Raw genomic sequence first — 16072 nt, forward strand, 5'->3', positions numbered from 1 at the left:
AAGACAAATATCATATGATATCATCTATATGTGGAATCTGAAAAAATGATACAAATGAACTTATTTATGAAACAGAAACAGACTCTTGACATAGAAAACAAACTTATGGTTACCAAAGGGGAAAGGTCGGGGGGAGGATAAATTAGGAATTTGAGATTAACAGACACACACTACTATATATAAAATAGATAATCAACAAGGACCTACTGTATAGCCCAGGGAACTCTACTCAATATCTTGTAATACCCTATAGGGGAAAAGAATCTGAAAAAGAATACCTGTATAGTATAGATATACATACATCCATATATAACTGAATCACTTTGCTGTACTCCTGAAACTAACACAATATTGTAAATCAACTATAGTTCAGTTAAAAAAAAAGAAAAAGAGAAAGAAAGGAAGTGCCGGTCGTTCTCAGAGAATCCAAAGCAACACAGCTGATTATCAACCGTGATGGTCTGGCTGGTCTGAGGGAACGATTTTGAGTCTCTAAAACACTGTTTCGAAGTGAGATCCACAGGACATCTACATCCTGAGTCAGATTTTTCAGGGGTTTGAGCCTACTAATCTGCAATTTTCTAGTATTTATCAAGTCACTTTACATTGAGGTTTGAGATAATTATCCATGTCATTTGAGCTTTTGATACAGTTTGAGTAATGCTGACTGTAATTATATGAAGGCTGTACTCATTTCTCACATACATCATCTCATTGACTGGTTTTGGATCATTTCAAATAGTTGTTGCTCTCTCCACCTCCCAGGGGTCATGTGGAGCAGGGGCCCAGAGACCAAAGCCTGCCTGGGCTTGCACAGCGGGGAAGGGGCCACCACTGCAACCTTGAACCTCAGGCTTTCTCTCTCTTAGAACGTGTGCCCATGCCTTCCAGAAAAGAATTTTACAAAACAAGTTTGGGAACTGTCCAAAAGAGCATAGGAAGCTGTGCCACGAGAAAGAAAGTGGGGAGAAACACAAGGGCAGCGGTAGGAAGGGCCGGGACCAGGCGGGTCCTGCTGGCCAGTGGGTGGGGACACAGACGGGGGTGGGGGGTGTATCCACCCAGCGAGCAGCTCGGCCCTGGCAGTGCCCACAGGAAAGGTCCGGGGGTGCTGAGGCCAGGCCGTTGCTCATCCTGATCTCAGCTTTGTGGCAGCAGCTTCACATGGCCGTCAAAAGCCCACGTTTGGGCTTCCCTGGTGGCGCAGTGGTTGAGAATCCGCCTGCTAATGCAGGGCACACGGGTTCGAGCCCTGGTCTGGGAAGATCCCACATGCCGCGGAGCAACTGGGCCCGTGAGCCACAATTGCTGAGCCTGCGCGTCTGGAGCCTGTGCTCCGCAACAAGAGAGGCCGCGATAGTGAGAGGCCCGCGCACCGCGATGAAGAGTGGCCCCCACTCGCCGCAACTAGAGAAAGCCCTCGCACAGAAACGAAGACCCAACACAGCCATAAATAAATAAATAAATAAATAAATAAATAAACCCAAAGTTTAAAAAAAAAAAAAAAAGCCCACGTTTGGACTGTTTCTTGGATTAATCTAGGTGTTGGGGCCTGCATTGCCCATCCTGGGAAGGGTGAGGCAGTGAGTCTGGCGCGTCGGAGGTTTTGGTGCCCTTGGGCTGCGAGCCGGGCCTGAGTGAGCACGATGAGGGTGACCTGGGAGACCCTGTCCCTCTGTCTCCCCAGTGCACCACATCTTACCTAGCGGCCTAAGGGCTGAGTGACAGGGCTGTGTCACGGCTCTGCACAGCGACCCAGACCCCCTCCCCTCTCCCCCTGCTCACACTCTGCATCTCAGGGCCACGTAAAACCTGCCGAAGGACATGTGACCTCGGAGGCCAGGACCTGGACAGTCCGTCCACCCAGAAGCCTCAGCTCAGCCCCCATCAGGGACACCCAGGTGCGCTGGGCCAGCCTCACCTGGAACCAGCGGTTGTCCTCCTGGAGGTGTGCACCTGACCTCCTTTTCGACTGCCTTGCCCTCCCTGTTGGTGTGGCACAGCAGACCTGTGACACCAGGGGACACACGTGCGATCCAGGTGACCAGGGCTAACTGTACCTTCTCTGAGGAGTCTAGTTAGGTGGCACTTGTCTGCGGGGCGCTGGCCACGGAGGTCTCTGTGGCTTCGCAGCTGATGCAGTTTGGGGTGTGTTGCGGCATTTACACCTCGAGTCATTTGAGCTCTGCCTCTTTAGCTTTCTTTCACCTTTTGGGCTTTTAAAGTTGTGTAACCTCAAGGAAGGTGAGCGAAGTGCGGGACTCCTGGATCCAAGCAGCGTGGGCCGCACTGTCTGTGGGTTCTCAGTACGAGCAGCGGCTCCTTCCTCCTTGGTGTTCAGTGACGCTCCAGGATGCTTGTAGCCAGGATAGCATCCTGGACTGAGGGCTGTTCCCGGCTCTCCCGGGTGGTGTGAGGGGCTGCAGGGCCTGAGTCCTCCAGGCGTCCTCCTCCCGGAGAAGTAGGGCGTCCGGCCGTCCCGGGAGCGCTGGCAGAGGTGAGGGGCTCTCACCGCTAAGGCGGGCACAGTTACTCACCCTTCCCTGAACACGCGTTTTGCGTCGGTGACGATGCCGCTTATGATAAAAGACAGAAGGGTCGATTTGATGTAGGAGGAATCATCACCTTAAAAGTGAGTTGGCCGTTTTTCAAGGCGATTGGAAGTCTGTTTGCCTCCCTCCACGGTGTGAATTGAACGCCCCGCCTCTGTGTTTGCGGTTGTCAGGGACGTTGCCCGCTCTGTGTCTTCCCTCCAGCCCCAGATAACGGCATCCTCAGCTCTGCTCTGCCTGCTGTTCCTTCCGCAGTGGGCACTGCCCTCCCTTCCTGGGGGCAGGGCTCAAATGGACCCCAGAATCCGCTTCTGCCTTCCACTCCATCCTGCATTCTTTTTTTTTTTAATGTATTTAACATCTTTATTGGAGTATAATTGCTTTACAATGGTGTGTTAGTTTCTGCTTTATAACAAAGTAAATCAGTTATACAGATGCAAGAGGGAAGAGATATGGAAACATCCTGCATTCTTATTCATGGTGAAACTGTGTGTGTTGGACAGCCATTGTTGGTCTGTTTTAAATGCATTGTTTCAGAGGGCCTGGAATGGACACCAAGTGCCCTTCTAATCCGTGTTTATATTTAACACATTCACACGTCCAGCCATTCATTTCGCAAGCATTTCCTGAGAACCCACCAGGGTCCAGGGACTGTAGTAGCTGCTTGAGGTGGAGAGATGAATGAAGCATTGTCTGTGCCCCCCGGGGGACTCTCAGCCAGGAGAGAAAGAAGGGGTTGGGGGCTTGTCCTTGGCCTTAGGGACATCTCACAAAGTTAGAGACCTGGTGAAAGCCCCCAGACCTTTTCCTCGTGTGTCCTAGCTTTCCTCCAAGGAGGGCAGAGGGCGAGCATCTGCTCTGTCCAGACCTCCCTGGACGGAGAGCCTGCAGCTTCCGTTCCACAGACGGGAAAGTGGGGCACAGATGTCCTGAGGGCCTCGTCCCGGCCTTAACTAGGTCAGTGCCCCTGCCCAGCCAGCCTCCGCGTCAGCCCGGCACGGGCGGACGCCTCTGGGAAATGCCTCATTAAGCCCCATGGTGGGCACGCCGCGGCTGGGCCCTCCCAGGTGTGCGTTTTCCCACCCCAGGAATGAACTGATTCAGATCACACGTGTGTCCTGGCGCTTGGCCTTGGCAGGAGACCCTGTGAGAAGTGGTCAGACGTGTGACACCGTCACCGTCAAAGCCCAGGGAGCGAGCCCCTGAGCCAGGACAGAAAAGCAGCAGCAGCAGTGAGTGTCTGTTCCCCTACGCCTGAGCACCTTCCCTTGTGGGCGAGAGAAGCCCGAGTTCTGTGGCTGGGGGTTAGCTCGTGAGAGCCGTCAGCCAGCAGCAGCGACTCTAGGCCGTGCTGGGCTCGGCAGCGCACCGTGTAGACCTCTGATGTGTTTCAGTGAAGTTGGGAGAGTTCAGAGGCACAGACAGGTTAGCTCTGTCTTTGCTGCCCTGTGACCCTCCTGCCTATACAGACCTTCCAGGTGACCTGTTTCTCCTGCAGGTGGAACCCAGGGATGCCTGTCACCGCTGCAGTGACCCCCCTCAGGGCCCGCATGGGTGCGGTTCCCTATGCCTGGAAGGAAAACGTTTCACCTCCTAGTCTTCCCAGCTAATTCCCAGTCGTCCTGCGTGTTCCTGGTTTAACCTCAAGCCCCCAGAAAGTCTCCCCCGGCCCCCAGGCTGGAGGAGGTTCCCCACCAGAGCATCACCTCATTTCCCCTCATAACCACATCGCAGCCTCATCTCAGTAGTGATCGGTGTAACTCCTGTGCGATGCTTGTCCTCCTGCCACACGGTGAGCTCCGGCAGGTCCCAGCGCCTTGCACAGCCCCAGACACAGAGTGGGTGCTCAGTAACTATCTTCTGGGGGAAGGGAGCGAGGGTGCCCATTCTTTGCGACCATATCGCCTGGCTCTCCAGACCAGTGGCCGAGTGCAACTCGGGGTCCCCGGGCTCAGAACTCGTCTATTTCATAATCGTGATAAACTTGCCAAGAATCTGTTTCACACTGGAAGAAACCACCTTCTTTTCCTTTGGAGAATAAGTTCTGGACATCTCCAGTCTTCTGCCAACGGTCCCACTCCCGTTCTGCAAAGCTGGCTGACAGACGCATGGCTGGGACCCTTGGGAGTCCCTTAGCACCCCAGGAACTCATCTGTCTGGGTGGAAAGAAGGGACCTGAAACAGAGAACCCTGCTGCTCCCTGACAACTTCTTTCCTTCCCCTGGACACCAGCCCTCTGTCACCACTGTTCATTTTACCTTTTTCCGTATAAACATCATTTTCCTTGGCAGGTGAGGAAGCAAAATTAAACTTGGATATTTTTACAGCTTTCTGACTTGGCCTCAAACTGCAAGCTCTGTCCCTTCATTGATTTTCTTCTTGTCCAACCAAAATAAGAAAGAATCTTTCAGGAAGCTTGAAACCTTTGGGATGCCAGGAACCCTTCCAGTGTTTTTCTTCCAAGCTGTGCCTTGCAGCACGCCCTCCTCCCCTGGGGGGTGCCCTCTGTCCTCCTTGCCCACCTGAATTTGGTCACACCCATCCCGGGGCAGGTCCACTGGTCATGTGAGTGGGCGCTGGGCAGCAGAACGCTCCCCTGCCCCAACCTAAGTAGCGATCACTTACCAGTGTGGCTTTAAACTTGGGTTGACACTCATGGCCATCAGTGTGGTTTATGCTACCTTGTGGCCAGTTCCATCACCAAGCTGTCTTTGTTGAATTGTCCAAGTCAGAGCTTTTTAAGGCTGTCCTTCTTCAGTTTCCTTCTTGACACCAAAGTTTAGGAGTTCTCCTTTTCCTTCCTAGATATTTTCTTGGTTTACTGAGAACTTTTACAACCTGGATGCAGCCATCGTGTTGCTATGAGTGGTGATGAGAGCACCTTCTAGGTCTCAACCAGCCAGGGATTCAAATACCCCCAGCCCGGGTCTTCTGCACCAGCGACACTCAGGTTGCCAGGCTGGTGTGAAGCAGGCTCGCTGCCAGGAGAGCAGGTGATGTCCAGCCCCTGCTTCCTTCACTCGCCTGCCCTGTAGCTCCCCTCGCTGGGCCACGGTCCCACCCACTACCCCTCTGTGTCCTGGGAAGTTTACCTTAGCAACTTGGGACCGCCTCCTGAAAGTGGCTTCTCGCAGTCGGGCCAGGCTTTAGGTGACCGAGGCGTGCAGGATGTCTCCTGCCTCGCCCCCAAACCTCCGTTCAGTTGTCATCTCATCCCGGCCACCAGGACGCTGGTGCTGGGATGAGACGAAGTGATGGTGGTGCTGGTGACAACGCGATGACGTGTACCTCGAGCCTCACCGGGCGGGTCTGTAGTGCAAATCCCATCATCCCCGTTTACCGGGGAAGGAGGGGGCACCCCCTCCCTGAGACTCGCCCAGCCCAGAGGCAAAGTCAGTATAGCCGTACAATGAATTACTACCCACGCAGCAACATCAATGAACCGCAAAATAATTATGCTGAGTGAAAGAAGCCAGGCCAAACATAAAGCCAGACCAAAAAATAAATAAATATTTATCTAAAAATAAATATATGTCAAAACATATCAAGTTTTACACTTTAAATGCGTGCAGTTTATCACATATCAATTAATTTGTTAAAACAATAACAGCAAAGATACATTTTGAAAATCCCTCCCCCTGCCATGGACCCGCCCCCACCCCTGCCGAGCTCCTTGCTTCCCTTCACTGTAGCTTCTAGATGCCCTGCCTACTCGTGCAGCTCCATTTCCCCACCGGCCTCCTCCTGGCCACTCTCAGAACCACCCTGGTCAAGGTCACAATGCTGCTACTGCCCTTGGATGCAAGAATAGCGCCCTTTACTCTCCTGACCCTTTTCAAAGGGCAGGAAATGGGATAAACGTACTGTTAACAGGATGCTCGCTGCATTTTCCAATAACAGGCTCAATCTGTTTTTCTCTGCCCAGAACACACACTCTTTTCCCTGTTTCTTGGACATTCTGCGGCAAACTGACTGTGCTTTTCCAAACTGACAATTAAAATCTTTGTTTTGAAGTTAGAGGTGTCTCACTTCTAAAGGTGTCTAGAGTTTGAAGAAAAACCCATTGAAAACGCAACTAACATAACGTTTAAAAATAAGCTCATCTGTGTTTCCCACCCTTGGGGCCCCCTGGTTCCCGTTGCACTGTTTGCTGTCACCACGTGCATCCTCGTGGACGCACTCTCCCCGCGGCTCGGCAAGCGCGCTGCGCATTTCCCCTGCCCCTCCGGCCACGTTCTGAGCCTCCTCTGCCCAAGGCTGCATGTGGCCCTGGAGAGAGTCATGTCTTGGCAAGACAAGACCTCTTGTCTTCCAAATCTCCTCACTCTCCCAGGCAGACCCTTCACCGTCCAGACCCCTGGCCCCCAATCCCACCTCCATCCTAAGCTGCCCTGTGCGTCGGACACGAATCTTCCGTGCCCTCCTTGACGTCCACCGTGTGTGTCCCATGGGCTCCATCCAAATCAGCAGGTCCAGTCTCCTCCCTCCACGCCCCCAAACTCCACATCTCGTCCCGTTACATTTCTCAGCTGGTGTGGACGCCCCTGCAGCCAAGGAGACACTGATGGGCCAGTGTGCTCGTAAGAGATGGGCCGGTGTGCTCGTAAGAGGTGGGCCGGTGTGCTCACAAGAAACGAGCGGGTGGAGCCCTGCCGTCGTGGTCATGGCCTGGGGCCATGTTCTCTTCTCACATGAGCCCGCTGGGGATTGCTACTTACTAGTATTTGGCCCAGGCCGAGACAGCCCTCTACACCCCGGTTCTCCCATCTTTATATTGGAGGCAGTACCCACAGTGATAACAATGGCAATAATGCGTCAGTGATTGGGTTGAGCTGAAGTTTTAATGCGATGAGACTCATGGAGGGCTTGAAATGGTGCCTGACACACTGTAAGTGCACAGGAAATATTCCAGGTGGTGTGTGTTGTTGGCATTATAAGAAATCCGCTTGGGTCCTTGGATGTTCGCCCTGATAACACAGTGAAAAGTGGGACTAGATGCCCAGCTCCCAGTACTGTTCCATCTAGAATGTGCTGAACTCGGGGGAACCACGGTGAGAAATCCAGTGATCCTTTCACATGGTTTCACGTGAATCTGCCGCTTTTCTTAAAAATGCTGTTCACCTTGGCCTTCAGAGGCATGGAACTGTTTCCTTCAAGATTCTGCAGTCACATTTTCTTTTTCTTCTTTTTTTTTAAAAAGAATTGCAGATAAATTTATTTATTTATTTTTGGCTGAGTTGGGTCTTTGTTGCTGTGTGCAAGCTTTCTCATTGCGGCGAGCGGGGGCTACTCTTCGTTGCGGTGCACGGGCTTCTCATTGCGGTGGCTTCTCTTGTTGTGGAGCACGGGCTCTAGGTGTGTGGGCTCCAGTAGTTGTGGTACACAGGCTTAGTAGGTGTGGCTCGCGGGCTGAGTTGCTCCGCGGCATGTGGCATCTTCCCGGGCCAGGGCTCGAACCCGGGTCCCCTGCATTGGCAGGCGGATTCTTAACCACCTGCAGTCACACTTTCTGCAGTTGGGCATCCCAGGAGCGTGCAGGGCTGGACTCAGAGTGGCAGAGTGAGCTCACGCATCGAGTGGGCTGGGAACGTGTGGGTTTGCAGTCGCCCCTGGGAGCCACCCCCACTCACTGGCACCCAGCAAGTCCTGCTCCCAGGGACGGGATGGGGATTGATGCCGTGGTTCCAGCCCCAGAGTCCCCACACCAGCAGTGAGAGACAGAGCTGCTGGGAGACCACGGCGGGCCAGGTAACCCACAACGCGAGGGGGTGAGTGGATCTGCCCACACAGGACTGAGCAGGAATGCCTTTTGCCAAGAGATGGTCTGAACGCTTCTTGAAGAAGGAGTCCTCGTTTTCCAGCAGGAAAGGGGCATCCCCAAAGGAGAAACCCCCCACATGCAGAGACCAGCCCAGAAGAGGGACCCCTAACCGACTCAGAGACTGGGAGGGAGCTCAGAGAGGGCCGGGGCTGGGGCCAGCTGACGGCTCTGGGAGAAGCACAGGGACCTGCAGACACATCTTAGACCCTCCAACAGCTCCCGATGTTCTTTCCTGAAGGCAGTAGCCGGTCACTGAAAGCATTCAGGCATGTTGTTTGTGTTTCTGAGAGTTTTCTCCTTGGGGCTAAAAGTTTGATGGGTACAGTGTAAACACTGTGTTGGGAAAGGAATATTGCAAGGAGGGATTGGCACACAGGTCCTCAGCAGCCGGATACCCGCGCCCTGGGCTCCGCCGCATGCCCTGAGTAACTAACTGTGGTTCTTTCTTCACTGCAGGTGCCCTTGCTCGTGTGAATCAGCAACAAGATGCGATCGTGGCAGAAACCCCCCTGCAGGGTGCTCACCACTCATGAGCACCACTCGGCAAGGGACACAGGGATCTGGCGGCTTCCTGGTCTCCAGGCCAAAACTCGCCTCGTCAACTTTCAGTCTGTATCACGGTTCAGAGGGACGGGGCTGCCACTCTGCCACGCGGCTTGTGCCAAGGAAATGTATTTGCCTCTGAATATTTAAAGTTGCCAATAAAATATTCTTGTTGGCAGGTTAATGGGACTATAAACGCTGGAGCCCAACACACTTAATTACATTGATAGACAAAGTGGAAAGAATCATGCCTTAGACCGATTTTGGACCTTGGAGACTTCTACCACATGTAGATGGTTAAAACCATTTAGTTGTTGAAAATCTTTCTGAATTCCAGGGAAAGTATATAAATCAATTGAAACAGTCTGAATGTCATATGCTACTTGATGTAAGAAAAAAGAGTTGGGAGGCTTTTTCAAAGGTGACTTCACGGAGTCATGAAAGTATTGGATCCTTATTCCTCAAACATTTGGGGTGAAAACCTCATGGAGGGTGGCAGACCATGATCTGACCAACTAAAGCTATTAAAAATCAACCATGATCACCCAGAATAACAATCAAACGTGATGTAGGAACATGGCAGGTCTGAGTTCTCCTGAGGTGTTGGCTGAGATCAGAAGGACATTGGAGTGGATGGCAGTGCCCACTTGGATTGCTGTCCCCCAGCGGGCTGTGATGTAGCGCGGCCCTCCCCAACTGAGGGCTGAGCACGGAGCCCGGAGGCTGCCCTGGGAGCCTTAGAAATCCTCTGCGGGGCAGAAGCGTGGATGCTGGGTGTCTGCGTGTTGCCCGGATCAGATCAAAATTGTGCTGATATTTCACAATGTGGGTTTGGTCTCCGTGCTTTTGCCCAGCAGGTGAGTGGCTTCTGTGGATCACGTGGCAGCCTTTTCATAGCACACAGCACCCAGTCTCTGGTATTTATCTTAGAGGTCAACTACGGCTGTAGAAAAAGCTCTTTAAGGGATTACTAGAAATCAAGAGGAATTCCTGAAATAAAATTTCTGTCTTAATGAAGCAACAAATATGGCGGGATCCTTCGAATGTTTCACGATTCCAGAGCCGGGCGTCACGTAGGACGGAAACTGCTCTGCGTTGTCTGATGAATGCCACTCACCTTCCCCAGGGCGGCCAGGGCATCCAGCCAATCGCTCTCACACCACACTGTCTCTACTGTTGGTCTTTTAGTGCCACAAATAAAAGAAAATGAAAGTGTAGCCTTCGTGTGGATTTCATGACTTCATACCACGGTTTGTTTGGATACCCTATGCCCAAAATAGAAAGGAGACATTCGTTTATTCAATCGGTAGTTAGGACTGCTTGCTTCCCTCTCCTGGGCACCCGTTACAGCAGATACCAAAACAGACAGGAATCCCTGCCTTCGTGGCATTTAAATCACAGTGGAGGAGACAGACCATAAGCGAGATAAGTGAACAATATACTGAGTATACTTAGGTGCTGGTAAGTGATTAAGAGAAAAGCATGAAAAGGGATGAAGCATAAATAGGGGGATGAAGAAAAGCCTCTTACTACAGTGACATTTTACTAAAAACCTGGAGGAAAGGAGAGGGCCAAGCATGGGTGGACGCCTAGCTGGCAGGGAAAAGAGCAGGTACAAAGGTCCTGAGGCAGGATTTTGCCTGGAGTGTTGGAGGAATGAGAGGAGGATAGTGTAGAAGTGTGTGTGGGTGAGTGAGTGGGGTCCATACAGTTTCCCTGGCCTCTGACCCCTGGTCCTCACGCACGACTTGGTGCCCCATTTCCCAGAGCAGCCTTGTTCCCCAGCAGACCAGGAGAGCAGCAGACGTGAGGGTAGAAGAAGCGGGCCCTGAGGACGGGAAAGGCGGTCCCTTGAGTGCACACCCACCTCCTATTGCTCACAAGGGGAGAGACCAACCTGATACTAAATTTATACCTTGTTGCGTTATGTTATGTTCTGCACCCCACACTGGGTTTGGGCTGTGCCTGAGGGATGGGACAGCCTTCTGCATTGTGCTTTCGCCTTTTTGCAGAGTGTTTCCCAGTTGCGCTTGGTGGTTCTCAGGTCCGGGGGGGGGTGAGGCACCGTTTTCCAGACGAGGATCCTGAGTCCAGGAAGATTACGCAACTGATGAAGCAGCTTCATCGCGTTATCCTCGTTCTTAAATCAGTGGTTCTATGATCCCTGTTCCTACAGAATTAAATCTGAACTCCTAAGCCCGTAAGCCCCCCTCACCAAGCCATGGCCTCAACCTTAGCTCTCGTCCACATGGAACCGCCACCGCGGCACTGATGCACCCCGAGGGCGCACGGCACGCCCCTCACCCCTCGCGCACTTCCCCTGCCGGCAGTGTGCAGCTCCCCTCACCGCCCACCCCACTAGCTGGGAAACCCAGCCCTGTGCCCACGAAGCTGCCCCCCCCACCCCGCCCCGCGTGCTCCTGCGGCCAGGCCTCCTCGCTGCCCCTGTGAGCTCACTTCCGCCGTCAAAGCCACCCTCCCCCACGTCACGCCTCAAGCCAGCCCCTCACCTGCCTTTCTGCCCGCAGTGCGTCAGCCTTAGGGCAGGAAGCAGGTCTGAAGGAGCTTTCCGGGCCCACAACACATGGCCCTGTGCGCCAGGAAAAGGCCTGGTTTACACGGCGTGATCACTAATCGTGTCTCTTCTTTCTCCCCAAAGGTCCCAGTGTAGACACTACACTCAATGGTCTCCCTCGTTGTCAGGTCCAGATGAGTGCTCGATGAGAGAATGAGCATCCTGGGAAGTGAGACTGCAGCCCAGGTGTCCTGTGTCCAGTCCAGGCTTTTCCCCGCTTTCGCTCTGCCTTCTGTCGGAAGGAACTCAGAGGAAGGACCGGAGAGACCAGGAGGACGACCCCCATGGTTCCGGGAGGCTGAGAGGATCTCAGAAGGAGCTGAGAGAAGGGCCTTCAGGGAAGCCTTCCCGCCCCTGCTCTGGCCTCAGCCTCGGGTCGGGCCCTGGAATCAGCTGATTTCTTCGGTGCTCAGAGCCCAGGGCCGCTTTCCCCATCTTCCTGGGCCACGTCATTTCCTCATCCCTGCAGCAGGCCTAGGGGCAGAGAAGTGGCAGCTCTGCCTCTTGTGTATCTTTAGAGCAGCAACCTACTTACTAAGAAGTCCATCCGTAAAAGGGGTTCAGGCCAGGCTGGGTGATCATGCGGCAGCCCCACTGCCTCCAGGGGGACCCCATGATGGATGGTGAGGACTGTGGGCTCGACCTAGTGACCAAATCTGGGTGGAGCCTGCGTTTCTGGATCTGGTCTGCTGCTCGTGGCCCTCCCTCTGCCCTGCTCAGCCTTGATGCAGTGAAACAGGTCACCCCAGGGAGAAAATTCCAGAAGGACCTGCCTAGTCAATGCCTGATGGGCAAATGCCCAACTGTGGGGTGGAAGGGAGATTTCCTAGGAGACAGACGGCTGTGAGCAGCTGGAAAGCCTCTGAATTGCAGTGAAGGGGAGGGCAGGGAGGGAGAGTGGAATTATCCTCAGGGACCGGTCTGCAGCCAGAGGGCACGGGCGGCCGAGCCCAGGCCTGAGGGCAGGAGATGAGCAAGGTGGTGGCATTTGGGAGATCAGGAGTCCGCTGAAAAGGGACTCAGAACGTGGCGTGACGAGCAGCTCAGAAGCAAGGCAGCGTGAGCTGAGAGCCCCTGGCCGCCCTATAGAGAACACGCCTGATTTTCACGTGCCAGTGGAACTTAAAAACCGATGATATTTTAGGACACACAAGAACATCTGCACGGGCCTGCGGCCGGCCTGTGTTTTGCGGCAGGTCTGAGCAGGGGAACCAGCCCCTGTCCTGTGACCTGGTGTCACACCAGCGTCTACCAAGGACAGCTCGGGGCCTGTGGGTGATGTCATCCTTCTTGCTTCTTTGGGCAGCCTGTGAGCAGTAAGCAGAACTCAGAGAACCAGGAATGACAGATGTAATTTGCTGGTGAGCAATCGCATGACCTCATCAAAACATTTCCTGGCACCAAGGATTAGCGCACGAGGGCTCCCACAGAAATCGAGCCACAGAAAAACTCATGGGAAGTCAGGGCGGGAACCTGGCTCCAGAAGGTAACCCTTGGGGGTTCCCGGGTGCCACTGGGCCTGTCTGAGCTGGGGCTTCCCACGTGGGGGGGTGCTTTCTCTGCAGCCCTGGAGATTGTGGCTCTGAGTCACCTGTCACCGGACCATGCTCTGATGAGAGACTCTGATGAGAGACTCTGCAGGGTGAAGAAGAGGAGAGAGAGGAGCTCAGGTGCCTGGCTTGTGCCCAGGAGAAATCCAGCTGTAGTGAGACCGGGCACTGTGAAATGCTTAGACCCGTCGGGCAAATTTATTATGCCCCTCGTCCAGAGGAGGAAACTGGAGCACAGGGGGAAAAAAAAGGCATTTGCCGAGATGACACAGCAGGCGAGGGTCTGAGCAAGAGCTGAGTGTGTGTGCTGGAGGTCTCTGCTCTCTCCTGCTGCTCTCGGGGTGCCCGGTGGCCCACAGTCAGCAGGACCCAGCGTGGCCCCAAGGGGACGCAGCAGTGGACGCCGGGTGGGCCCCAGGTGGAACATCTACCCCGACACAGGTTTCCCAGACCACAGGCTCCTGGGGCGAACGTGGCACCCAGTCCTGAGCTGAGAGGATTTATTTTCTCTTCTCCACTTGCTCGCTTTTACCAGATTTTCTTTCTTAAGCAAGTACTCATTTGATTGTTTCAGAATTAGGCATGGACAGTCGCTGGATGCGACACTGGGGCTGCCTGGGAGACGGATAAGGCTGTTGGCTGAGTCACGTCTAAGTGCTCCTGGTTTCCCCGGTCCCTGGTTCCCATGATCTGAAATTTCCCCAATTCTGACTCTGGACTCCAGCCTGGCTCCCAACCCTAGGGGCCACCCTCTGAGCATCTCCCAGTGACTTCCCCATCGCAGCTGTGGCTGTCAGCCCACAGCCCCTGTTTTCTGTGGGCTCCTGCCAGAGAAGGGCAACCTTTCTGGGATGATCTATCCCATCAGAACACTCTTTCAACTTTGGTGAACCACTGAATGGTGCTATCGGTGGGAACTGCACACCGGCCTGCAGAAAGAATGATTCACGCCCTTGCTGCCCTCACAGCAGCTCTCTGGATTAAGCAGCCTTGGCATTTGGCCTGGCCTTTGAGACATTGCTCTGGTTTCAGATCCAACCCACACAGGTACTGGTAAGCAGGCAGTGGTAAGAGGCATGTTACAGGGTGGTTAGGATGTGACTCTGGAGTCAGAAAGCCCCAGACGTGAATCTCAGCTCTGTCACACACCCGCCCAGGCCACATGATGGGGACAAGCGATTTAACCTCTGAGTTTCCTCACCTACAGCATCAGCAAAAGTCATTTTGATCGCTAACGATGATAAATGTGTGTGCGGAGCACAGAGCCCGGCACACAGGGAGCCCTCAGTAAAAGCTAATTAATAAGGTAGTGGAGATACTCCTTATTAATAAACAAGTTCATTTATTAGTTCTAACAATTTTTTGATGGAGTCTTTAGGATTTTCTACATATTGTATCATGTCATCTGCAAACAGTGACAGTTTTACTTTTCTGTTCCAATTTGGATTCCTTTTATTTCTTTTTCTTGTCTGATTGCTGTGGGTAGGACTTTTTTTAAAACTATATGTTGAATGAAAGTGATGAGAGTGGACATCCTTGTCTTGTTCCTGATCTTAGAGGAAATGCTTTCAGCTTTTCACTGCTGAGTATGATGTTAGCTGTGGGTTGGTCATATATGGGCTTTATTATTATGATGTATGGTCCCTCTATACCCATTTTGTTGAGAGTTTTTATCATAAATAGATTTTTTTAATTTTATTTTATTTATTTTTTTATACAGCAGGTTCTTATTAGTTATCCATTTTATACATATTAGTGTACAAATGGATGTTGAAGTTTGTCAAAAGCTTTTTCTGCATCTATTGAGATGATCATAATATTTTTATCCTTCCTTTGTTAATGTGATATATCACATTTACTAATTTGCAGATATTGAACCATCCTTGCACCCCTGGAATAAATCCCACTTGATCATGGTGTATCATCCTTTTAATATATTGTTGAATTAATTTTGCTAATATTTTGTTCAGGGCTTTTGCATCTATGTTCGTCAGGGGTGTTGGCCTATAATTTTTTTTCTTGCAGCGTCCCTGTTTAATCCATGCTGAGGAGGTCTGAAGAGAGTGTTGGTCTGAAAAGACAAGATCCATGGATTCTAGTTTCAGGCTATGTCATGCATGGCTGTGTGGCATCAAGCAAGTCACCCTTTCTCTCTGATCTGCAGACTCTTGTAAAGCAAAGGACTTGGAGTAAATGATTTCTGGGCACCTGGTGTCCTGGAATTATGCTTCTCAGCCAAAAAATTTCTGTTGCTCGTGTCAGCCAGTGTCTCGGGAAACAAAGTCTTACTCGAATGATTTAAGGAAATTTTAAAGCAAAGGTTATTAACCAAAGTGAGGGCAGGGTTTAAGGAAAGTAATAAACCCAGGGCAAGCAACAGGGAGGGTCCTTACCATTCCTCAGTCTGTAAAGGCAAGGGAAGGGGCAGTTACTGCAAGCTGGCAGGAGTTCTAGGTGTAGCTGAAGGTGGCTGGACAGGAGATGTGACCTTAGAGAGAGAAACACAGCTACTGCCAAACTGTGGCCGGGCAGAAATAATAAATACCCCGGACTCTCTCTTCTGCCCTCCTGCCTCTTCCAGTGCATCCCACTGTCCAAATCCAACCAAAACTCACAGGCAAGAGAACTTGTTGATGCAATCCATGTCTACTCAGCCTCCAGGAGTAGACAGTAAGGTGGGGAAGAATAGAAAGAAGTTCTGGAAAGGCAAATGGAATATCCATCCCAATTCCTAGTGAGGAAAATTCAAAACAAAATCTCAGTACATCACCAGAACAGTGATGTTTTAAAGAAAATGTAGAATATGGCTTTGAGCTAACAACACCAATAAATATCTGAATTCAGTTGGAATTTGTACTTCTTCCAAGGGAAACAGGGTTTAATTTTTCTCTATACCAATTGGAAGTCTGCCACCTCCTTTTTCCTCTTACGTTATTATTAAGAGGAAATGTGTCTTCATTTCTCTCATTTACCAAAAGTAACCATTCATTCATTTCCCTTCCTAAATAATGCAGGTGGCCAAAAAGTCCAA

The 16072-nt window shown here is 52.0% G+C and overlaps 1 protein-coding gene across 5 annotated transcripts in view; it reads left to right on the plus strand.

The window, feature by feature from the left end:
• Positions 1–10133, plus strand: part of COBL (cordon-bleu WH2 repeat protein) — a 273155-nt gene extending 263022 nt beyond the window's left edge. For all 5 annotated transcript variants that reach the window (XM_036863045.1, XM_036863042.1, XM_036863044.1 and 2 more), the window contains one exon: positions 8830–10133. In XM_036863045.1, the coding sequence (XP_036718940.1) occupies positions 8830–8847 (18 nt within the window). In that variant the 3' untranslated portion in view covers positions 8848–10133. The remainder of the gene's footprint in view (positions 1–8829) is intronic.
• The last annotated feature ends 5939 nt before the right edge of the window (positions 10134–16072 follow it).

Source organism: Balaenoptera musculus, chromosome 9 (genome assembly GCF_009873245.2).
Source record: "Balaenoptera musculus isolate JJ_BM4_2016_0621 chromosome 9, mBalMus1.pri.v3, whole genome shotgun sequence".
In the NCBI taxonomy this organism is placed as follows: Eukaryota; Metazoa; Chordata; class Mammalia; order Artiodactyla; family Balaenopteridae; genus Balaenoptera; species Balaenoptera musculus.